This window comes from Coturnix japonica, chromosome 3, assembly GCF_054131305.1.
Source record: "Coturnix japonica strain WE chromosome 3, WE-NBRP24, whole genome shotgun sequence".
NCBI classification, from domain to species: Eukaryota; Metazoa; Chordata; class Aves; order Galliformes; family Phasianidae; genus Coturnix; species Coturnix japonica.
Window position 1 is genome coordinate 39,921,333 of NC_140665.1, and position 25,965 is coordinate 39,947,297.

The window sequence follows — 25,965 nt, forward strand, 5'->3', positions numbered from 1 at the left end:
AGCCGTGTGCTATCGCGAGACAAGGGCGGCGCTTGTCCCTCCCGGCGGCCCGTCGGCAGCGACGCCGTTGCCATAGTGTCAACGCGGCCGGTGTCGGCGGCTTCGTCCCGCTCCCCCACGCGTTGGGGACGGACCCCGAGCCGCCGGCGGTGCCCCGCTGTAGGATGGAAAGCGAGGGAGGCTGTCGTTCGTGGGGAGGGAGAAAAGACACTGAGATCGTCTATGAAAAGCTTCTGTTTAAGATCAGGTTGCCCGGGTGCCTCGTCCAGGTGGCGTGTGGTCATCAGCACTGCGCCTTCCCCCTCAATAGCAATGAACTGTGTGTCTGGAATACAGCTGGAGGCTCCACTGTGAAGGTAAAGCCATGACAACTCCCGCTGTACGCTATAGAACAACCTTGTAGCACTTACAGCAGCCTTCCAGTACCTGAAAGGAGCCTACAGGAAAGCTGGGGAGGGACTAATTAGAAGCACATGTAGCAACGGGACAAGGGGATGTAGTTTTAAACTGGAAGAGAGTAGATTTAGACTAGACGTTAGGAAGAAGTTCTTTACTGTGAGGGTGGTGAGACACTGGAACAGGTTGCCCAGCAATGCTGTGGAAGCCCCCACCCTGGAAGCATTCAAGGCCAGGCTGGATGGGGCTCTGAGCAACCTGGTTTAGGGGGAGGTGTCCCTTTAATATCATCAGCTAGATGATATGAAAGGTCCCTTCCAATCCAAACCATTCTATGTGTTATCCATGTATAGCCAAATTAGACACAAAACCTAGAATAACACCATACAAGCTGCTACAAGGGAAGTTTACTTCATCCCAGCACAGCTATATTGTAAATTATTACGGGCTTTTGGAACAATGAAAGAAAGTGAGTTTGAAACAGTTACACACACAGAATCACACAGAATCACAGAATGACCCGGGTTGGAAGGGACCTCAAGGATCATGTAGTTCCAACCCCCCTGCCTGGCAGGGCCACCAAACATACACATTTACTAGATCAGGTTGCCCAGGGCCCCGTCCAACCTGGTCTTGAACACCTCCAAGGACGGGGCATCCACAGCCTCCCTGGGCAGCCTGTTCCAGGGCCTAACCACTCAACCAGTTATTGTTTTGTTAATTTTTCAAACGTTACCCATTTGTAATTTTGCACTGTTTGTAACTTTATTTTGAAGTGACTCATTTTTCCACATCCATTTGTCAGCCATTACGTTTGTTAGGACATCGGCACTCCATTTCTGCCCTGTCATTTGGAAATAAAATCAGTCCGCTTCTCGTCTGCTCAGCTTCCCGTGAGCATGTGATAGTGTGGAATGTTGATGAATGCACACAGAAACTGCGAGGAGGTAGAGTATTATTTACATAGCATGTATATTACATAAATATATTTATAATATAGAGGTGAAGTGAAGGCAATCACGCACCACCACCTATAAGTCCAGCAGTGCTGAACCAGTTTCTCAACAATGACCACCTTAGCAAGGGAAGGGAGCTGGCCATGGTTCTGACCCGCAGCTGGGGCTTGGGCTGGGCTTAATGGAGGCTGATGGGAGTTTGAATGGACTGAAACTTATAGGAAGAATGAAAGAGAGCAAGTCATGGCTCACTAGAGCCCCAGTGACACGCTGTCCTAAAAACAGTGTTATAGCGTTATGATTTAGAGGCTTTATGGCCCTCTTTTTGTGTCAGTATTGTGGAAGAGTCATGTAGCTCATCATTGTTAAAAATGATGTTGATTTGCCTGTCATTTAATGTGAAGAAATTGTGTTTCATACTCTGCCACACCAAATGTGTAAAACTACACATTATGAAAAAAGCACTCATAAAGAAATGAGAATGTTTTAAATACTTTGATAATGAATGTCATCATTACACTTTAATCCATATAAGTGTAACATAGAGTATCAGGGAATGATTCAGCGAGTGGGCATGAAGTTGGACTAAGAATTCAGGGGAAACAAACATGGAAGTTAGAGTCAATTAGTGGAAGATCAGTAAACAGTCTCTGTATATTTAATACAAAGACATTTGAAAGCCACATTCACAGCTGCTAGATTTTCTTTTTCACTTTTCTGTCTCTGTCCATGGGCTTTTCAGCAGATGCTGTGTAGACTGTCTCTGCCCAGACTGCTCTCTGTGCAGTCTTGGACAATTTTTTTTCACCTTATTTCTATCAAATGTGCCAGGAACTTGAGTTCTTTGTGTGATTCATCTCTCCATGCTGATAAATTCTGACACATAAATCTTTTATATATGTAATATACCATCTAGGGTAAAACCTAGGAAAAAACATCTGCAGCTGTTGTGGCTGTGTTCTAGTTAATTCACTGCCAATGGAATCCTAAGACTTGATAAGATGTCCAAAGTCTGTGCACACTGTTGAAGGCAGAGTCATAAAATGTGGATCTGAAGAACCACTGAGATGAACATAATGATGTGGTGATAAGATGGATGAAAAATTAGCCTGTTCTCAAAGCCAGTCTTACCATCTTTCTATGCAATGGTTTGCAATGGTTGATCTGCTGGATTTGAATCGGGATTTCCAGTCTTCAAAATGAATAAGGCACTACTAGGTTCTCTGGACATGCCATCCTGCTACAAAAATTCTATCCTTAATATTAGTGAGATTTGATATTCTTATTATACTTATACTTATTATATACTAACTTATTGTTAGTGTTGCAGAGAGTACCAGACATGGTCTGGGCAAGAAGGTAGATGGAGAATAGTTACTGGTATATAATTCTGTGCTTTGCTATCCAACAGCCTAGGCTGATTGGACTAGATGATCTTCCAACCCCAATTATTCTATATTATTAAATGGTGAGTTACTCTGTATATTTTCCTGACAGATACTGGTATAACTGTGTTGGCAGATAGCTGTTATGCAATGTTTCTGAGGATCTTGCTGCATCAGAGTTTTATATTTTGCTAAATCTCAATAATAATAAAATTGCTGCAGGGTTAACACCTCGAGGAATTATTATTGGAACTCTTCAGAGATTGGTGCTTCATGTAAGATTTAGTCCAGATGATCAACAAGTGGCAGTATGTGCTGGAAATCGAATCTACGTGTTAAGTGTAAAGGTGAGATACCATTCTTTGTAGCCACAGTTATTTCCTAAAGTTCATCACTTTCAATAAGATCGTGATGTGGAAATGTATATATTCATATTCTCATTTAGAAGTAAACAAATAGAAATGAATGCTTGATAGCACTATCAAGTGATATGCCAAAAAAATGTTGAAGTTAAACAATATCTCAACATTCTGAAAACATCTGAAAAACTACTCGTTTATCACTTGCTTTGAAAAAGCAAATGCAACATGTGTTTTCTGCCAGCAAAATGATATACAGGGCTGCATTTGACTTAAGAAAAATGTTGCTGAATTTGTAATTTGAACCTAAGTATGATATTATTTTTAGCAATAATTCTTAGTTATTCAGACCTTGAATCCATTGCCAGTTTTTATTTTGAAATCTATTTTGCTTTTATTTTGACTTTTCTAATCATAGTATGAAGCTATACCAGTTGAATTGAATGGCCACCTGGCTCCAGTGACTGCTGCTGAGTTTTGCACGCGGGAGAAAAATATGCTTATATCAATTTCTGAAGACAGGAGCTTTAAGGCAAGGAAATTCTTGAGCTGTGCTAAAAATAATAAAGAAAAATTAAAAAAAAATATTTAGTGGATTTTTGAATTCATATTGTTTTTTGTTTTTTGTTTTTTTTCTAAGAGTATTTGCTGAAAGTTAAGCAAAAGTCATCTTTGCTATTATAGAGACCAGAGCATTGTTTTTAAGAATTGCTTACAAAGTTATTGTAAAAATTAATTATAATTATAATAATTATTAATATTTTAAAAATAACATTGACGTTTTGTCATAATCAAAACAGTAGTGAAGTGTTAACTTTGGTGATTTTTATGATCTGGCAAATGAACTCTGGCACTTATCAATTAATCAGAGCCCAACATGAAAAACAAGCAAGCAAATAAACCAACGCTGTGAAAAACAACATTGCTATATTGCATCACTTTCAGTGGCTGCATATCCCTGTTTTCACCACTTGATGGCCTTTTAAAAGTTTGTGTTTTCCGTAAAGATCTAAGTAGGTGCCTATCTTTTTTTGTTTTTCCCTAAAGATATGGGACTATTCCACTGGACTGTTAATACACCAGTCAGGAGTATTTACAGGTATATTTCCCTTTTTTATACTTTTGCATAGCAAAATATGTCAATCTGAACAATAAAATAATTATATAGGTGTTTAGTTGATCTAGTAAAAGTATTTATAGTAAACTATATGCTAGCATATATATTTTTCTTTGAAGTGGGTAGATAGTTTCAGTGTATTTTCATAAACAGTTTTTTGTACAGAATGTGCATTTGGCATTTACTGAGATGTGTAAATAGTTCTATTGTCTATGTGCTTTTTATGTTTTGTATTGGAAATGAAAAGAAATTCTTTAAGTGTTTCATATGTAGGTTTATTATCAGGGTTTGTAGTTGAAGGCATACATTGACTTTAAAGTCAAAAACTACATTTTATAGAATGATGAGAACAAAAGGAGAGGAGGACAAACATCTGCACAGCAAGGGCAGCCCTCCCCAATAGAACTTTTCCTGAAAGTAACTGTGTGGTTTTCACCAGAACCTGTTTCAATCCTGTGTTGGTTGTTCTTGCTTATGGTGCAGTTAGAGCAGGTTGAAGCACACTGTGACTGGGGGCAGGAACTACATGGGAACTGGTTGTTAAGCTTTGTGCTTATCTATTATTAGACGCCCCATAGCAAAAGGAAAGCTCAAACCATATGATAGGAAAGGAGAGGAAGAAGAGATGACTCCTGCCTGATTACTTATGGCAGTTGCTTTAATGGAATTGGTTTGTATGTGCAAGGCCATGAGAATAACAGTAGCTGAACAGCCAACAGGGCTCTGAAAAACACTGCTATTTAAGCCTGGGTAAAAGGGTGCAGCAAACCACTGCCTCTGCAGTGTGGATAGCAGGTTACCAAAAACCACAGCTATACCAGTTTGGGAAGGCAGGCTACAGATCTAGAAATAGAAAGCTCATGGCAATGAAAAAAAAAAAAAAAAAAAAAAAGTGAAGACCACTGTTTTGTTTTATTCTGTTTTTACCTTTCTTTATAAGTAGGAGCTATCAATTTTGAATAACATTTCTGATTCATGTATACTCTGGAACTAATTGCAAGATTTTTGGAACAGGATTTCCTTTGCTAAGTCTGCTAGTTGACGAAGAAAAGAGACAGATCATCACTGGATCTGCTGAAGGACAGGTACTAGACGTAAAAAATAATCTCTATGTGACAAAATACTTTACTATCATTAATTTTTCTATCACGAAGCTTCACAATTTGCATACAAGTTTTAAAATGCTACAATTATTTTAGCAAACATAACAACATAAAACCTTTATTACAAAATGCTAACTTTTTCCTCAAAACCATAATACTTTTTAGAACTGCAATCAATAAGTATATGTACACTGAGGTGCTATAAGTATCTGTTTTAAAAGAAAAAAGATGAAAAGCAGGATACTCGTTCTTTGGCCAAGGAATAAAGCACATGGCCGTAACTTGGAGAGGCCATGATTTTAGCATGGTGAAGTTCTAAGTAAATTTGTAATAAACGTATTTTGAGCATTTGATTTTTTCTTTAATTAATGTTAGGAATATATTAATCAGATTTTTTTCTATGGCATATAGAGGCCATCTTCCTTCTGCATAACTATTCAGTGGATCATGAAGAAAATTAAACACATAAATATAGTAAGGTATAAAGATAGAGGTATTAATGAAATTATCTTATGTGGCTCATTAAGCAACTGTATGCAGCTTACCCAGGATTTTTAATTGTAGGAAATACACTGTGAGGAGGGTTTTTTTCAAAGACACAGACATATAGGAATTAGACATGCTGTTCAAATTGACAATGACTACTGATATACTAAATGCTAATAATGAAAAAATCTTTGATAATTTTTGGAATATAGATGTATATAATGTAATTTCAGGTCCCAGGTAAGATGAATAAAAATTCATTAGTTACATAAACAGTTTTCAATATTGAACATCCAGCTCATATTTGTATAATTTTATTGCAGTTGCTTTTCTTATGTTTTCTTTCAGCTTTGGATCTTCAGTTTAATCAGTGATCATAATTACTGTTGTGTGACACGTATTGACTTAAAGAAAGAGCAAGAGAAATTCTATAATAAAATCTGGAAATCCGAAGAAGAATTAGGTAGCATAGTGCTTCTAGAATGCTGGTTTTGCTATATTTCAGTTGTTATTGACTACTGAGCATGCGTCTTTTATACCGTGAAAATTTAGTGATAGAGTGAAATTTAGTGATACATGATAGAGTTTTGAATCTCAGACAGTCAAATGGAATCTTTTGCTAGAGCCGATACGAAGCTGGGGATTGGCATATAGGGAGGAATTATGCATACATGTCTCTAATAACATCTTGTACAATCTATCTGCTTATATATCGTTGCACTATGTCTTCAGTGCGAATAGAATCAATTCCTAAAAAATTAATCCATTTTCTAATTGGAGTAACATTTCTGAATTACCTTTGAAGCTTCTAAGAATCTTTTATGTTATGCTTTGTTATGTTATTTTATATGTTTTGCTATGCTGTTGTTTTACACTCATACCAGAGCCCCCCTATGATATATTATTTAACTGACAGTGGTATTTTTATTGGCATAACAATGAGTACTCATAAACCTTTAATGACTGCACCTCAGCAAGGTGATTCTCTGGCTCAAGATATCTCCATCTTTTGAAATGGAAAGATAGTGTGGTCTTATTTCATGTTATTGTACTACATTACTTTTAATTCTCTCTTAAATCTTTTTTGTTTGCCTTATTTCATTGTTTCATTGACTGATGACACTGCTAATTGGTTTTCTTCAGGTGAAAGACAAAATGCTTCTGAGCTTTGCAGAACAAGCAGCATGAAACCAGAGGGGCCAGTGGAAGCATCATTGCCTGTCCTCCTAATTGAACACTGTGATTATTCAGTATGTTTCCATAAGGAAGAAAATGAGTAAGTCCTTTAGAATACCTCCAAGTAGTTGGCTGGAATCTATTCACAGGAGTTCCCATTGGCTCTTAGGTTATTTTCACTGCATCAATTTTAACTGAAACTTTTTCCTTTGAACTGCAGATTCAAAAAATACATTTATAAACTTCTGTGGGGTAGCTTATTATTTTTGCTATATTGGAATCAAGTTAGCTAGTATTACTGTGTCTTATATAGTAAAAAAAAAAAAAACACACAAAAAACCACCACCACCAACAACAAAAAATCCTTCTCTATCATACTCGGGTACATGTTCTTTTTGTTTGTTTGTTTGTTTGTTTTTCTAATAGATCCTGTGTCCAGAATAGAAGCTATTTTTGGATAGGAACCTCTACTGGCTTGTTATTAATAAATTCAGCAAACTTGGAATTGGAAGCCTTTTTATGTTACAAAGGTATGAATAGAAAATATTTGGCTACAATCTAATGTGATTGCTTTTCTTTGTTGTCTGATATAAATAGTATAAGAGTTAGTTAATACAGCAAAAATTGTTTTTTAATGTTTTAATTTATCAATTAATTTTACTGTGTTTTTCTGTCACTGATGACTTGTTTCAAAACATGTATCAGTACTAGATTTTTGTAGTGGTTAGTTATGAAATCTTCTTCAATTTAGCAACCTAACTACTAGGTATGTTATTCTACTCATACTTCACAATGAGGCTGTAAGCTGGAATGATATATACTGAAAACAGTGGTGGTATCAAAACAACATGAGTAAATTTTTTCCCTTTTAAATGTAAATACATCTTTTACCACTGTGTTCTTTTTGGTAAAGATTACAGCGGCCTCAGCATTCGATTTGCTAGATCGTGTTCATTAATGAAGAAAGCAGTTAATGGAAAGGTGAGTATATAGTTAGCATTTATTTAATGAATGTTTACATTTTCAGTTATTTTTTATAAACATTAATTCTGCATTTTGTTTACAAATTATGTACATGTACACTTATTTATTCAAAATGTGAATTACAGAGTTATTTCTCTGGAGATGATTCTTTAAGGAGATTTCTAGTTTTAGTAGCTGGGTAGTTTTAAAGCTCTCAGAATTTGAATGCTATCTGAAGTGACTAGAAAGCAAAAGGTGAATTGTTTTTCATGGTGTTTGGTGTGTACCTTGAATGTCAAGAATGACCACTGTGGCAGCAGAGGCACTGTCTTATAAGAAAGAAAGGTAGAAGCATTACACTTTTTCTTCAAGCAGATGCTGGGATGAACTTTTGAATCTTTTCAAGAGATCTGCAAAAACTGAGTTGTGAGAAAATTTCTGTGGAAAATCAACAGAAGAGCATTTTAGGAAATGGAATATATACATATGATATATATAAGCACCATAGGCATATTTTGAAGGACAGCATTAAGCACTTTTTAATATTTAATGCTGTGAGACCAAAGCTATAGATATCTGAGTAATATTCATAAACAAAAAAACAGTTTTATTCTCAATTATAAATACTTTTGCATTAGAATTTAAATTTTGAAGTACACGGAGTACTATTTTACAGTGTAATTACTGCAGGTTTTATGCTTGGTCACCTCAATGTTTGAAGACATGATTACTGTGTTGGAAGTTAACCCTGCTTTGTTGCTGACATCTCAGCAGAGTGGTACTTGTAAAAGTGGAAATGAAGAGAGTCTATCAGTCATTGCCAGGTACAGAATAACTTAAAATGTTCTTTTCTTCAAAATTGGATAATGCTTTTGTTTTTCTGACACTTAAGTCTATCACATTGTTTTGTACAGTGTTATTTTCTGACTTGGATTAAGTTAACTTGTTTTCCTGTCGTGCTTTTTTGCACTGAGTGGGAGAAGTTACTAAATAGCAGAATGGTTGAGACTAGAAGGGATAGCTCCTGGTCATCTGGGAGGTCCCTTCTAAAGCAGAGACACTCAGAGCAGTGTGTTGAGGCCCAAGTCCAGTTTGCGTTTGAGTACCTTCCAAGAGGAGACTCTGCAGCCTTTCTGAGAAACCTGTACCAGTGTTTGATCAACTGAACCGTGAAGATATGCTTCTTGGTAGTTAACTGGAACCCTCTGTGTTCCATTTTGTGAACATCTTTTCCTGTCACTGGACACCACTCTTTTGCACTTATATATATATATAAGTATACATTGGAGAGATCCCTGCTGAGCCTCTCCTACTCTGTACTCTCCCCTGTTGAACTTGCTGATGCTTTTGCCAGCCAACTTCTCCATCCTGTCTCTGGATGGTTGCACAATCCTCTGGTGTATCATTCCCTTCTTCCAGTTTTGTGGTTTCTTCTGTAGTCTTTATGAGGACACACTCCACCTTCCATATTATTAATGCAGATATTGAATAGGACTGGTCTCAGGACTGATCCCTGAAGTATTCCACTAGTTACAGGCCTCCAGCTAGACTTTGTGCCACCTATCACCACCCTCTGGGATGTATGCCAGTATTCAGCTTTCTTGCTGTGTGTTCCTCCAGACCATACTTCACCAGCCTCTCTATGAGGATCTTATGGGAGACAGTGGCAAAAGCTTTCTAGTCCAGGTAAACCATATGTACCATTGTCTACAAGCTAATCATTTCATCACAGAAGTTTATAAAGTCAGTGAACCACCATTTCCCTGGCAAATCCATGGTGACAGTTCTCAATGATGGTCTGGTGTTTCATGGTCCTGGAAATGGCTTCTGTGAAAACACTGGAATTTTAAATCACAGAAAAACCTGCTGTCTTTAGTGAAGTGAAGTGAAAATGTCATGTGTACATTCACACAAATTAGTAAAAATAAATTTTGACACCTTTTATTCATTGCATTTATCAATATTTGTGTTTTTTTGTTTTTTGTTTTTTTAACTTAGGCATCCTCTGTTGCCAGAATCTCCATTGTGTACAAATTTAAATAAAAATAAAAAACATCTGAATAAAACAGAAAGTGAGTATAAAAAAATCTTGATATGAATAAATAAAGCCATATTTTTATGAACAGAAACAGACTCAAGTGTCTGGTGCCTATATATTTCTTAAGTTACATGTATGTTACTTTTATTTTATTAGACAGAACTTTATTTTTCTAGTAGTATTTCATATCTTACCCAAGTGTTAGTTATGAAAATGATGGTAATGGGATAGTTTTCTTTTTTTAAGTATAGTCTTCTGAGAAATGTCCATGTTGAAAGAGCTGGAGTATGTAGAATGCTTATATTTTTTCATATCTTTTCATAGCATGGAATGTATTTTTCTATATAATTTGACTTTTCTTTCTTATTTTTAATTAAATATTTGATCGGTTTTGTTGTCCTGAATAGTCTTTTGTTAATACTTGTAAGTTTAGGAAATTGATTTTTGACTTAGGTTCCTACTATCTGAAAAAAAAAGATCAAGGTCTGTCTTCCAGTTGCTTTTGGAGAACACGACTTCTTTGCTTAGTAGTAGTAAAGCTAGGTTCAGAAAATACCTAGAAAGTATTTTTCTTCATAATCACCTTTTCTTTTGAAAAGAGACAATAACTGTTAGCTGTGGACACTTAGATTAATCTATTTTGATTCTATTGATTGTACTTGATGGACATGCTAGACTGTCAGAGATTCTGGTTGTAGTTTAATGTGGAAATCTGAGACAGTATCTATAGTGTTTTTTGCTAGAATTCAAAGCTTCTTCTAAAACCCAGCACTGTATTATTATTGACACATCACATTCAGATATCTTAGTTGCTCCAAGGAAATCCTCTGATATCTCAGAGCAAGTGGTGTCAGGCAATCTTTAGGAAGGACCCTTTTCTCCTTCTTCAATACATATAGAGAAGTGATAGCTGATGGGTGCTAAAGATGTGCCTACCCTCAGCATTGGTAAATGTGCCCATGAGATCACTCACAATGCACCTGAAGGTTCTTCCTTGGATTATGAACAAGATTTCCACCTCCTAACTTTGAAATTTAATTAGGTTGTTTCTTCTGATATGAAATGCTTGTATTTAGTTTTGAGCTGAAAGCTGCCTTTCAGGAATGTAATTAAAAGAAGGTGAATGCTGCCATTATTAATGACTTCTCAAGCCAGATGAAAGAACAGTCATTTATGTGCACCTGCTAGCCTGTTTGTTTCAGATCTTTAGATATATTCCAAATGTAAGTTCTATATGTTTTATATCTAGTAAATATAAAATCTAAGCATAAAATAGGCAACTACAGAATACATTCATGTGTGAATGATGAAAAAAGCTCCTTAGAACAGTATTTTTGTTAGTTCAAAGTTTAGAGTTCCTACTAGATATTATTTGAGGAGGGATATTATGCAAAGGGGCAGTTCATTTCTTTCCTTTTCTCAGTCTTTTAAAGTAGCTGATCATAATTGTGTTTTGTATTACAAGGAGACATTAAAAATTGCCCCTGCTTAGCTTAACTATGTATCTATAAAGTTGTAAAAATGTAATTTCACATTAGGAAGCTCTTCAGTGATCATTAATTTGTTTTACTACAGGAGTGAAAAGCACTAGGAAAGATCAACCACTGGTATTTCATAATAAAATTAAGTCATCTGGTTATACAGCTTCACCACGGTGAGTAGATATGCTTATATTGTATCTTTTTTACTGGGATCTGATATTATGTCATGTAATAGAGATGGGTAGTCTCACCACTGTGAAATTGGTGACCCATGAAAAATAGATGATTTTAACAATCACAGTCCTTTTAAAAACATGCTGTAAATTTTTGCAGCTTCTGATCAGTGATCAATTGCTTTTGTCTTGAAACGAAAACTTGTGTACATTTACATAGTGTCTGTTTCTAAATACTATGTCACTTAAACCCAGTTAGTTCTTTCTTTTGTTCTATGCATACGGAGCATTCTCAGATCAACCTAGGGAGAAGTATGCCATTTATTTCCTCTCGACCATTTTTTGAGATGGGCCATGTTACAACTTTATGAGCTGTATAACCTCACTTTATTGGTATGGTGTTATTTTTTAAGAACTTTCAGGATTTTTGTTTTTTTTATTTTTATTTTTTTTATTACAAGCTTCTAAAATCACTTGAGGAAGTTTGCTGTAGCCTTGCCTGTTCTTTGCTTGCTTTTAAAGATTTATCTTTGGATGGAGAACTCACACTCAGATGGAATGAGTAGTGTTGTGTTAGTGTTCCCCACAGGAATGGAGAGTTGGTCTGTGTCTCAGAGCCCCGGGTAGATCATAGAGTATGATATACATTTTTGGTACCATCCTTGTGTAGCATGATTGTTAGAACAGAAGTAGAATGGTGCAAGGTATTACGTGAGAAATATTCAAATTGCTTTGAATGCAAGCGAGTATTGAAACTGAGAAATCAAGAAGCAGTTTTTACCTGTCAGCAATAGATTTATTTTAATTGATCTGAGGGAAAGTCTGCTTATGTTTACATCTTTAGACTGCAACTGGGAGCTGTGGTTTTTATATTCTGAGAACAATCATTAGAGTCTGGGACCTCAAAATAGATTCAATCATTTTGAAATGATGAACCTTTTTTTGCTGATTTCCAAATGTGTTATTTGTGTTCCTAATTCTGTGAATATACAAACTATGTTGTCTTTTCTCTCCAGTTTCTCTCAACCTAGAAGCCTTGGATAAGATAGGATGAATACAGGCACCGAACCTGTAGTTTAAGAAGTTCTATTCATCCCATTCCTAATTCCATATCATAGAATTTCCTTGTTTAATCAAAGCCACTACTTAATCATCCCTTGAGAACATGACTGAAATGGTCCCCAGCAATAGATAAAAGTTTCAGGGGAAACTAAATCTGGCTTAAGGACATCTATGAATTCTCCATCTCTTGTATCTTGTTTGTTGCTTTGCTTCTGAGTTGAAGGAACTTTTGGTTGTGATGATGTGTGCAATCATTGTGATGATGTGTGGGGTAGAAGAAAAACTTTCATTTTTTCTACCATACCATGTTCACTGTGGAATATCCCGAATTGCTTTTGAATGTGGTGTCAGACTTCTCCCTTAACCAAAAAAACCTCCCTTGTGTTTTCCTGAAGTTTCAGACATGTGAAGATAAACTGTTGAAACACAGTGTTAAAATGCACTGCAAAATGAAGTGTCTTTCACACTTCAGAGTGATCTGAAGACAGCTCAAGCTCTTTCAGGTTTTGCTAAGAAATGTCTCAGTTTTTGATATATATTATGCTGTTACTACTAAAAGATTTAGAACTGTGTTTGCTAAACATCATTTCCAGAGAGTCTAGCCTCCATTTTTTTCAGGGAACGTAGCTGAGAAACCGATTATAACTCAGCTCAGATATGGCAAAGACCATCTAGGGGGAATACTGTTTTGACACCAGTTGTTCCATTTGCTTTGTGTTTATGGAAAAGATTTTTCCTGTACATTGGTACTGCTATATGAAGGAATTGTGTCGCATGTGTTGGCTTTGTGTTTTGCTAACTCAGAACTTACTCTCCCATTTCGGTTGTTCAGTTTTCTTGCAGAATCTTTATTAGGCATTCTGTCTTCTTGAAGCTCTTCTTGTTTATTTAGTCTGCAGGAAGAATTCTTCATGTTAGTGGATTTTGGCCTTCAGAATGTGCAGTCCAACAGATAACACATGGAAAGCAAAACTTTAGCTGCAAACAAGAATACTGTAGATCACTACAAAGTTATCTTTTTATCATTCAGCATGTACATCGTCTTACCTATAAACATTAGTAGTATGCATAAACAGTAAGAAGAAACAAGGATTGTTTTTTGTTTGGAAAAAAGAAAGTCCCAACAAAAAAACCCTGCATATCTCATGAAACAAAGAATGTTTCATATAGTAGAGTCTCTGTTCTTTCTTGTAGAATGACCATGTTTACGCCAAATACTAACCTGAAGAAAAATGAGGTATTAAAGTGCAAAACCAGTTTTAAATGGTAGGTAAGATAGCAACTGTTTTGAAGGAGGAACAAATTTAAATGAATTCTGTCAGAAATATGTTTTGTAACTGCTTCTCTCATAACTTTAGTTAGGAGCATCTGGGGAACTAAAACACATTATAAATTTGCTATAAAAGTCTTATTTTTCTAATAAGAAAAATAGCTGATTGTGGCAAAGTGAGTTTTAGTGATCAGTGTCCTACTTATGTGTATATATGGAAATCTTTTTCATATTGCTTATTCTTACAGCAAGGTAGATTTCATTTTTAATTCATTTCACTATTATGAAATTACTGTGTAATTTAAGAAATATGATTTTATAAATATTTTTCTAAAATGCCATGTTAATTCTTTATTTCATAAATTCATAATAGTTGCTGATGCGAGTAATTGAAGTTTGATGATTTTTAATTTATTCTGTTGTTTATTCTGGATTTAGCATAAATTCTTCAGGGAATATATACATGAAAGTATTTACAATAACTCTGCAAGCAATATTTATTTCATTATTGAAATGGCTACAAACAAGGTTTAGATGTCTCAATATTTTCCCTCTCCTTTGCTTTTCCTTTTTTAAAATATTTTTTATTTTTCTGAAGTACAAGTAAAGAATATCCCCTGGAAAGTTCTCCTCCAATCATCTCTAGCAGAGAAATATCTATTGGCTTTGAACCAACTAGAATTTGTTGCATTCAGTATTCGGGTATGTATAGTTTCATTAAATGTACTATTGCGTCCTTGTGGAGACAGAATAACAAAATTTGTGTAATGTTTATAAAAGCTGTGCTTTTCCTAGAAAAATCTGGCATCTGCTGCTTGGTCATCATTTTTTAACTTGCAAAACCATGCAAGCTGCTAATACGTGTCAAAGGATTCTAATTCTCCTTTGATTTTCTAACTTGTTTTCTTTTGGCCCCATTCTATCACTTTTCCATTACAGCTTGATAATTAGTGGTCTAACACTTTCCTTCACTAAGGAAGTTTATCTTCTCAGTCATTTACTTGGTGTCATTAGGATGTGTTAGAAGCTGAAGTTCTGTTTCAAAAGAATCAGAATGCAATTTTATTTTATTTTATTTTATTTTTTTTAATGCTTTGGAAAAGAAATTCTTGTCATAGCTTTTGTCATTTTCAATCCAGGTAAATATTACACAGGATCCATTTCCTAGGTCAGCAATCAAGTGTATCACTGAGTATATAATTATGTCAGTGTACATGCTGCAAACCACAGAATATATAAAGTATTTAAAAACATGTATCTTTGTAAGTATTTTGGGTGCCAGAACACCTTTCATCTTCAAGAAATAAAAGTAAGCTAAATGCAGTCTGTAACTTCTTAAAGCATACTGCAACCCTAAGTGATCCTTAGAGGCCTGTAAGAAATTATTTTTATGTCCCATAAAGGAGATTGTGGAGTTGTGGAGAGCTTATGTTTTGCAATGGTGAGCTTCAAACTTAGCAGTCACCTCTCATGCTGAAGATATGTACTGTCAAAACCTTAGAAAAAAACAGGGAGACTTCTACAGAAGAGCACTACCCTACAGCTTAAAGACTATGGGGAGTATGGGGCATGGGGCGTGCATTTCTTTGAGTATTTTATTCAGAACTAGTTATCTTATTTTTGAGAGGAAAATATTTTAGGTCATTATTTAGTGTGTTTAATTACTGATGTATGAAGAAAAAGTCAAGTGAAATATTCTTAAAACTTCTTAAAAAATACATTTCACAGTGAACTTAGTGACATCCATTGATTTGAATTATGCAATTCTGCTTTCTCCTTTGTTCTACCTCCTTTCCCCCTCACATTGGTTCAGTTTGCTGCTTTAATTATTTTAATAGAAGCATTAGGGAAGTCTAACCTGGCATCGATTAATTACATCAATACTGCTGATCAGTTATATAAATGAACAATCCAACAGTGCTTGAATAGTTTTGGGGATTAGTTTATGATGTTGATAAGAAATCTGTAACTTTTAAGGACTAATCCAGGATGACTGCTATGTGCAGGTATGTATGAGAAGGGGATATAACTTTTAAGTTGACAATATAGGAAAAATGAGTTTAAGTCAGGAAAAATTTATATGACTGCTAAAAATTTATACACTTAAAATTTGTAGCACTCCTATATAAAGCAAATTTCTGCCATGTGATGTGTAGGTGTTGTGAGAATATGTTAGCAACACAAGACATGGTGTATAAATTCATACTAAAGTTCGCAGTATGAGTTTGTAATGTTCAAGCAAAAAAATTTGTTAGATGTGAAATGAATACTTAGTGTTTGTTTTTTTTTGTAGTGGCACATATAATTTTTATGAATAAAAGGATAGAATCTTATTTCCTTGTTGCTTCCAAACATAAATCATCAGAATCTTTTTATAGGGGATGGAAATTACCTGGTCTGTGGGCTGGCTAACAAGACTGTACTGATATTCAACTCCGATCTCACCAATACACATCATGTTTTTGGAGGTAAATTTCTGAATTATGTTAGTAAAGAATAGTATATAATTGAGTCTAACATAAAGTGCCATGTTGGCAAACAGATTTCACTTACATCACCCTCAAAAGAATGGGAGTGAGAAATGCTTCTGATTCAGGAAATAAAAGTTAATACCCTGATGAGTTAAGTTTGTTTGGTATTTTAAAACTTGTTATTTATTTATTTTAATTGAGAAATGGAAACAAAAACTGTTTTTTTTTGTTTTTTTTTTTTTGTTTATTTTTTTAAATACAGCAGCATTAACACTTGGGAACCTAAAATCAGGAGGGGAGTAAACTCTTTGAAAGGGCAGATAATAGCAGGACAAGGGGAAATGGTTTTAAGTTGAAAGAGGAAAGATTTAGGTTGGATGTCAGGGCAAGTTCTTTACTAGGAGAATGGTGAGGTCCTGGAACAGGCTGCCCAAGGAGGTTGTGACTTGCATTTTGCTGATTATTAAAAATGTATTTATAATGCATAGAAGAGAGGAGATAACTTCTTTGCTTTAAGCCTACTATTTTCAGCTTTGTTCCCCAAAGCTCTCAATTAAAGTAGCTGTGCATTCCAATCAGTGTTGACTCCTCAGGTGACTGTGTTCTGTTATGAAGTACAGGTGATGTTGATCAGCTTTAGAAGAGTTACACCCAACTTGGACCCTTTTGAAGAACTCTTCTTACAAAACCAGCTCATGTGCTTTGGAATAGGGGAACCCTGCTCAAAGTCTGTTTTGAAGCTTACTGGCCTCCTGCAAGCCAGCTGACATTTTATTCACTACTCTTTGGGATACTGGAGACTTGAAGTCTTAGGTTCTTATTCAAACTTTAAATTTCCTTATTTTATTTTTTGTAATCCTCATAGTGGTAATTCAAAGCTTCCAAGTGATTTTACAATACCAAAGCCCTCACATAAAGTTTTGCATTGGGAGTAAAGTAAGTACTTACCTAGTACCTATGCAGGTTATTTATTTATTTATTTCCTGAATTTTCTGCTTGTTTTTATTATTTAGTAATTAAAATATCTTCTTTATAAGTACTTTTTTGGCAAGTACATTACCATAGAAGATATTAACTGCTGGCTGTAGCAGAAATGCTATCACAACTTTAAGCAGTGATTGAACACCTGGTGGGAATTCAGGGCCAACCCACGGGAGTTCAGGTGGATGCAATGTACCTGAATGACCAGAATGGGTGGAGACAGGGTCTACCCCTTCCCAGACCTTACTTAAGGGTTGGCAGTGGAGGCAAGGGTACCTCTTGCTAGAGATCCCTGCCTACCTGAGGCTTTCTGAGTGTAAAGAGGTTTTGCTTGCTTCTTTCTTTTTTTTCTATGTCTGTATTTGTTGCATTTGAGCACGTTCTTGTTTTCTGTAGCCTGGCACTTTGCTACCTCACTATCGCTTCTGTGTTTTTTGTTGTATTACAGCTGGCTTAAATCTGTTGGTCTTCATCTAATTTAGAATTAAAATATTTGATATGAAACTTCAGTTGACTGATAAGAAAATGTGCACTAGAGGGCAGTATGAGCACTTTCAATATTTTAAGGTTGTATGAAGTTATTTAGATTTTACATGGACAAACTAGGAACATAATGCAGACTGAAGTTTGTTAGTTTTAACATATTTTCTTATTTTCTGATCAGTATAAGCTTGGACACAGTTATTAGTTTTAGCTTCTGGTGATGTTTCTGTCTCTTGAAGTTCATTCTTCAGTTTTCTAGTCTTGTTTTTTCTCAGTTTGATATCAAAGTGGGAAAGTCTGAGTCTTGTAGAGGCTTTTTGCGATTAAAGGTAGATTATACTTTTTAAAGTTATCACCTGTAAGCAGATTGTTAATTACTTATTTTTAAACTAATGAAGTAGTCCTATGGAAGCTGCTGCAGTGGCACTTTTATTGTTTTTTAACAGAAATAGCTCAGCTATAACAACCTAATGGATGAAGTGAAATACTGCAACATTTGAGAAGTCTGAAGTGATTTTCAGAGTTCTGTGGAAAAATCAATTTAACTTATATAACACTTGGATAGTTTTCTTTTGATTAATTCTGTGGGTTTTTGTTGTTTTTTTTTTTTTTGTGGTTTTTTGTTTGTTTTTTAATTGAATTTCAGATATGTTTCTTGAAAATACTGCTCCACTGAATTTAGAGAACCAGGGCCATCTTTGTGGATAAGTTAGCTTAGTGATTCTTTTAACTGCTGTTGTTTTCTGTTTTATGAGACTGAACTTAGAAGTTAGCGCTCACCAATTACGTTATTTTCTTTTAAAATCCTTGGTACTTTGCAGCTTAGAAAGATCAGCTTTTAAGCATAGACAGTTAAGCATTCAAAATTAGGTTCATTTGAAGCCTGATTCAACTCTTGATGGCTTTCAATGTCCCAAGTAACCTTTTTAAGATTCAGGGTTTTTTCCTTCATCTGAGTCTTTCTGCTTCACTTGGATTTGTTGCAGGCCCATGACCAAAACAGAAAAACAGGAAAGAAAAAACTCAGGCTTTAAAAGGTACAGCCCTCTGGCTTCAGTTCTGCTGGATTTCCAAACTTCTGTTGTTAAGGCTGTGTGTAGAAAAAGCTGTCTGGGGTGAAGCAAACAGGGCAGAGTTTCAGTTAGGGGAAAATAATGTGCTTATTAACAGGATCAGTGTGGGCTAGATAGCATTTTTTTAGGCCTCCCTATGAGTCAAGTACTGGCTAGAAGATAGGTGCGAAGTGCTGTATTATATGATGGTTTCCTGTTTGCCATTTGAGTGCTGTACCAGATCATAGAACTCTGGGCCTTAATAATCTCAGTTGTATTTTGAAATATTTAGTTACCATGTTGTTGGCAGAGTGAAGGAAACAATAATTTTACCATGTTCAGTTTTAGGCACAATACAGAAAGGATGTTGAGGTGCTGGAGAAGGTCCAGAGAAGGGCAAGAAGGCTGGTGAAGGGCTTAGAGAATATGTCCTATGAGGAGAGACTGAAGGAACTGGGGCTGTTTAGCCTGGGGAAAGAGAGGCTGAGGGGAGACCTTATTGCTCTTTTCCAGTACTTAGAAGGTGCTTACAGAGAGAGCAGGTTTGGTTTGGTCTCTTCTCAGTGGTGACAGGACAAGGGGAAATGGCCTTAAGTTGCACCAGGAGAAGTTTCGGTTGGATATCAGGAAAAACTTCTCTACAGTAAGGGTGGTTAAGTGTTGGAATAGGCTCCTCAGGGAGGTGGCTGAGTCACCATCCCTAGATGTGTGTAAAAACTGGATGTGGTGCAGGGATGTGATTTAGTGGAGGGTTGTTAGGGTGGTATGGTTAGGTTGTGGTTGAATTTGATGATCTGATCTTCAAGGTCTTTTCCAACCTTTCTATTCTATTCCAACCAATTATATGATTCTATCACCAACAACAAGAGGATGAAGCCATATGAAGCTATTCCCTAAATATTGTCTGGGTAGTCTTATGTCATTTAGACTAATTCACATCAGAACAAATCTTTTATGGACAGTAGAGACTTGATTAGAAGAATTAGAATTTGATGGTCAGGTTTCTGTTTTCTGTGGAATATTTTTAAATTTTTTTTCCCCATGTTTTGGAATAATTGTAATACTGTTCAGCACTTATTTAACTGAGATGTAGGTCTGGTAGTTCTAGTTGAGTCAAATACAAATTGCAGAAAGCTGAAGAAGGCTTAGCTGGTTTTTATCTTTTAAAGTATTAACTTAATCTTTAGATAAATTTCATTTATATTTTTAATAACAATTCCACATATATATGAGGTTTCAGGTAGAATAGATTGATATTTCTCTGTCCCTATTTAATTTTGTGTACTTTAGTTATTAATGAAGGATAGTTTTCCATGGATTTTGGTGGGGGAGAGGAAGTCAATCCAGCCATTTGAAGCCTATATTTAAATGTATTAAAACAGTATGATTAACTCTGGAGAAATGCAAGAAACAGGGTTTATGGTATTTTCGTTATTATTTTTACTAGGTCATGATGGTGTAGTTAATTCTGTTGACTGGAGTCATGACAAGAAGTGGATAGTTTCTGCATCGGATGATAGAACTGTAAGGGTCTGGTCAGTCTGCAAGAATGAAGCTGCCCTAATTCTGGTAATTAGAAACTCCTATTAGTTTAGTTCACAGAAGATGCTACTTTGATCTAATTTAATTTTAATAGTCTGTAGGTGGAACATGCGAACTGATTTCTAGAGGTACTGACTGGTAGTCATTCGAGCTGATATTATGATCTACGTGGTCTTCATTGCCTTCAAATTAGGCTTTTGTCATGACAATCTGGAAAAAGGTCCAGTAGCCAACTCTAGTGGACATGTCAGGAAGTTTCGATTTTAATGTCTACTATATATTTTCTATTTGCATTGGCTCAGCTCTACTTGTCTTCATATAGTCTGCTCCACTACGCATGAAAGTTTAGACTCAACTGTGTTGGATTCAATTGACTACAGCTACTCTTAAATTTACTGCCTGCTAATTTAAGCAATATGAAATCTTTGTTTTGAAATTAATAGACTTCAAAAATAGGAAGGGCAACTATGTAGTAAGTTAACTTTTTGGCATATGGTTAGTTTAACAGGGGAATTGTGCTTTAGCACTATCTATCTCAGACAGAAGATATTTAGTGTCTTAGAATCCATTCTTAATAACATATCTTGTGTTTCAGGGAAAAGAGATGTTCCACAGGGCTGTAGGATTTGCACAATTTTATTTTATGGATACATTTATGTTGCTGTGTTGCGGAGCTGAGTTTTATCTATTAAGTTGCCATCTAGATGCAGCAAAGGATGACCTAAGACGGTGAGTTAAATCCTCATCAGCAGAGCAGTGAAAATACATGAAACTCCTTTTACTGTTTGATCTGAGATTTTTCTGGGTTGGGGGAAAAGAGGGAAGGGTCAGGTGGGATGGAGGGCTGTTTTAGGAACAATATTTAGATGAAAGAGTTGAACAAGCTAATTGCAAAAATTTTGGATCCCTCATAATGAAGGGGTAGGGGAAGGTGAAGGAATTGTCAGGTTTTTATACTGTGTGCTGGTTTTGGGTGCAAATACTATTTTACCATTAGTTTTAATAATCTGGGACGTCCCGTAGTTTACTTTCTACTTATATACATGTAAGGGAAACAGTTGATTGCAGCCTGAACCTCTGATTAACCATCTGAGGCAAATGATGAGTCAGCTGTGGGAGCACAGGTGAAGGTAATTCAGCTGTGCTCCTGGAAGGGGTGGAGCTTGACTCCACCTCTCCCAGATCCCACTTAAGGGTTGACCACCACTAAGGTAGCATCTCTTTCTGGGGATCGTGCCTTTGTAGAGTTCCTCTGGTGAGCCTTGACATTGGCGAGTGCTTATTTCGAAGGCCTCAGAGTTGGTGAGTCCTTTTTCTTAGATACCCTCTGGCTATTTATTTACGACTTTAGTTGTACTATTCCAACTGAACATTATACTTGTATTATTTCAACCATACAATACCACAATTGTATTATTTCCACTGTACATTACATCAGCATCCTGAGTTATGATTGTGTAGCTTCTGCAATTTCTCTTCTCTTGGGAGTGTTTTTAAATGCATTTTCTTTCAGGGGTTCCAATATGCTGCAAATGTTTTCTTCATTTTCTGTCAAATGGAAGTGGCTTGCTTTGTGGTTTTTTTTTTAATGACTTTCAATCTATTGTGTCTAATTAATTCTCTTATTAATCTTTTTCCACTTCTTTCTTCATTTGGTAGCATCCTTCCATGCACTTTTTACTAACTGCTCTATTGATCATTAATTTGCTCCTCTTTTCTGACATGGAATCAGGTTTTTCTGTTTAATCTGCCTGTTATACCTTTTTTTGGATGTTTGTTCACAATTGCAGCTAAATTGTCCTTGTATCTTTTTACTAGGTTTTGTGTTCTTCACTTGCTCTTGCTGGTTCTCAGCAGTACTGCTGTCTAAAATATTTTATTACATCCTGTTTAAAAGGATTACATTACTGTTTAAAAGCAGTAGTATTTAAAAAAAAACCAACACCTTTTCAAGGTTAGTTTCTCTTATCACTACAGGTTTTTCAGAAGAATACCAAACTGAATTAAGATTATGGCATTGAAATCTATTAGTTGATATTGTGAATAGTGTGATATTAAGTAGTATTGAGCCTCATTCATAGATGGGGAAGTCTTGCCAGATTCCTCGGATGTTTATCCCCCTGTTCAGAGGATAAACATCTTTGAATTTTTCTGGATGGAGGATGTTGATCTTCACTGAAATTTTAAACAATCCTAAAGGGAGGAAAAAAAAAAAAAAAAAGGTGAAAAAAGCCAAATTACATCACTACTTTAAAATACATTTTGAAAACAGATTTTCCTTATTTGAAAAAGTAACTAATGATTGTGGTCTGATTTCAGTTTGTATGTTTCTCTAAATATTTACTTAATTGTGGATTTCAGTGATCTGCCTGTTTTTTACTGTTAATCCAGAAGTACTTCTGATCCTGTAACTTCAATTTCTTGTCAAAATCCTTAATGGAGGATGCTTTTAGTTGTATGAGCTCAGTAATATATTGTAATAGTAATGCACATAGACACATACAACACTTAGACTGGAAAATCAAATTCAAAGGAATACAGTTTCTTGCTTTCATTTTATTGTATATATGTTATATTAGAAAGATAAAACTATTTGGGCAGGGAAGAGGGGGAGGAGGAATTGGAAGGCAAATAATGAAAAAAATTGAAGGTGGAAGTCAGGAAACATTCCTGCTCCCACTTTTGCTGCAAATCTATTCAGAGAAAGCTAGTAATGCCAGAAAACAGGCAAATCATCTGTGCCATTCCTAACTTTTAACGTTTATACAGGCAGTATTGGAGTAACTTAGAAAAAGACAGAAAACAATAAACTGTTCTTTTGTACCCTTTCTTCTTCTGATTATTTTTTGCTTTTAAGACTTAGTTTAAAATGCTTTTTACTTCTGTTTTCCGGTCTTAGGCCTCCCAGAGGAATGCATCCAGTAATAGTAAGAAATTCCATAGTGTGATGTGAGCTATCCTTAATCTAGCTAGTTCAGATGCTAGAGGTATTATGGAATGTGTTGCAGTTGTAGAATCCACCTCAACAGTTTTGGAAGGACTTGAACACTGAGCTTTCATCGTGTACTGTTTCTCCAATTGTTTTGTTAGAAGCATGTAATATCCTGGTTTAAAGCTGTTAATGTGTGTAGAGTTGTGCTTATACCAGCATTTTTGTTACTGCCATGCTTTCAGTATTCCTTGATGGATTAAAGTAAACTCAAAAATATGCAATTAGGCTCTCCAGGATATTAGTGTAATGCCAGAAGACTGAACATATAATTATAAACATTACAACAAATCCACAAACCGGTCTGAGGCTTGATTATATGTGTCGATTAAAAAAAAATAAAATGGTACTGGAGGTTAATTTGTTTTGACATTTTCTTGTGGCTTCCCTCCAGTTCATTTCCCAGCATTTCTTTTATGAAACACTGTGTCATTTCTTTTGTTTCTCACAACTTTTAATTTTGCCTTCTGAGTCAAGTTTGGAAGAATGCTTGAATGGACCTGATTCAAGGAGAAGCTGGATCTAACCCCCAGAGCATGTTTTATATCTTTAATTAGAAGAGCTTGATTGTACCATCTGGCTAAGCAGTGGATTGTCACCACATTTTGGATGGGAGACAATACAATGACAAATCTTATCGGTGTTTCTCTGCAGAATTTTAAAAACTCTTTGTTAGTATTAATTAGCTATGTGTTACAACAACTTATTTAAATGGTTAAATGTTGGTTGGGTTTCAAAACTGGAATCGAGAAGCAGAAGTAAGAAAATGTTCTTTAAAAATGTCATACAGGATATTTATTGCAGTTCTGGGAATAGAATCCAAATTTCTTGATTTCTACATCTGATTAATCTCAAAATGTTTCACAACCTAAGCAGATTTCTTTGCATTCTTCGAAATTTCTAACCAGTGAATTTCCACTGTTGTCAGCAGTTGTGCCTGCTCAAGTGAGATGTAGCTGTTTTGTGTTTAATTTTTGAAAGCTTTTAATTATCTTTACTTTGAATATGAATTTGAGTAAAACAAAATTCAATCTCATCTTGTATTTAGTTTCATGCATTGTTTCAAAGACCAGAAGGAGCCATTTGAAAGTTGTTTAAATAGAATAAAACTGCATTCAAGTAACAGAAGCATTGCTTTTTAAAGCCACTGTGTACTTTAATGCCTACTGTGATGAAATATGAAGTATTCTTAATGTTTTTTTTAAGTAAACAAGCTATGATTTTCTGAAAACAACTGTTCTGTAAACATATTTTCCCCCCAGAAAATTATATCTCCAATATATGTTGGATATAAGACATTAAAAATGAGTCACTTAAGACTGCTATCAGTTTCTAATGATTGAAGGCATTAAAGGAGGATAGAGTTGTAATTTAGATTACATACTAAACAACTGTAATTTTGATTGTCAGGTCTATGCACAGTACATAACCTCAGCTGGAGACCTGGGGAAAAAAAATAATGAAGTGAGAAGATGCTTGGCAGCCCTCTTTGGTTTTCCTCATAAGCTTTTTGTTGGCTTGGGATGGTGATGTAATTTAGACCTGTTTATGTTACAATAGTCACTTCAATTTTCATGTGATCTGGAGTTTTGCCTGTATGTGCTTCCTGCTCTAAGCTTTCATCAGTACTGTGTTTTCTAGGTCTTGTCTTAGTGTGTTCTAATATCTGAAAACAGGTTCGCAACTTAGCAATAGCACTAGAGGGAATCATCTCAAGTTTCGCTGGGAGGCTCAGGTTGGATATCAGAGAAAAATTATTCTCCAAAACAGTGATCAGAAGTTGGCACAGGCTTCTGAGGGATGTGGTTGAGCCACTGTCCCTGAGGGTGTTCAAGAAACGTTTAGTTGCATTACTAAGGGACATGGTTTAGTGGGCGATATTGCTAGTAGGTAGATGTTTGAGCTAGATGATCTTAGAGGTCTTTTCCAGCCTTGGTGATTCTATGAATTGACTTTGACAGCCAATTGGAAATTCTACAAAGGAACTGTCTTTGCTAATGGCTTGCCATCAAATTTATCTAGGGAAACTGGCCTGACTGGAATTCTTAGCCATATTGCATATGACTTCACTTTCATTATTCATTTTTGGTGGGTTTAAAAAAAAAAAAAGTTTCTTTGTAAACTTCTTTATTTTTAAGCTTTTCCTTTGTATACTCTTCACTACTTTATCTGTATAAGCATTACAATTCCTTCTGGCACTTACTGCATTAATTCCTCTGTGAATTATTCAACAAGCCCCTTGTAAGATTTGTAGCAATCTTTTGTACAATAAACTGGAAATTCTATTAACTGGAAACGTAGGTTTTTAAAGTTTAGGGAAAGTTCCACCTATGTATTTATTATTGAACTGTGTTCTTACAAGTTAGAAGTAGATGTCGTTTAAGCTTTTATACGGTCTGAATTTCATAATACCTTTCTTCCAGTGGCTGATTACCTACCTTCTGTGTTGGATTTAATTCCTGGCTTATGACTGTTATTCTAT

At 35.5% G+C, this 25,965-nt stretch overlaps 1 protein-coding gene across 1 annotated transcript in view; it reads left to right on the forward strand.

Annotated features, from left to right (window-relative positions):
- The first annotated feature begins 42 nt into the window (after window positions 1–42).
- Window positions 43–25,965, forward strand: part of WDR27 (WD repeat domain 27) — a 54,692-nt gene continuing 28,769 nt past the window's right edge. The window contains exons 1-18 of the mRNA XM_085541361.1: window positions 43–356; window positions 1,202–1,343; window positions 2,960–3,084; window positions 3,515–3,628; window positions 4,144–4,195; window positions 5,228–5,298; window positions 6,151–6,265; window positions 6,946–7,078; window positions 7,405–7,508; window positions 7,892–7,959; window positions 8,632–8,765; window positions 9,940–10,013; window positions 11,555–11,633; window positions 13,890–13,961; window positions 14,564–14,667; window positions 16,344–16,433; window positions 20,400–20,521; window positions 21,090–21,223. Coding sequence (XP_085397487.1) covers window positions 165–356; window positions 1,202–1,343; window positions 2,960–3,084; window positions 3,515–3,628; window positions 4,144–4,195; window positions 5,228–5,298; window positions 6,151–6,265; window positions 6,946–7,078; window positions 7,405–7,508; window positions 7,892–7,959; window positions 8,632–8,765; window positions 9,940–10,013; window positions 11,555–11,633; window positions 13,890–13,961; window positions 14,564–14,667; window positions 16,344–16,433; window positions 20,400–20,521; window positions 21,090–21,223 — 1,925 coding nt within the window. The 5' untranslated portion in view covers window positions 43–164. The remainder of the gene's footprint in view (window positions 357–1,201; window positions 1,344–2,959; window positions 3,085–3,514; window positions 3,629–4,143; window positions 4,196–5,227; window positions 5,299–6,150; window positions 6,266–6,945; window positions 7,079–7,404; window positions 7,509–7,891; window positions 7,960–8,631; window positions 8,766–9,939; window positions 10,014–11,554; window positions 11,634–13,889; window positions 13,962–14,563; window positions 14,668–16,343; window positions 16,434–20,399; window positions 20,522–21,089; window positions 21,224–25,965) is intronic.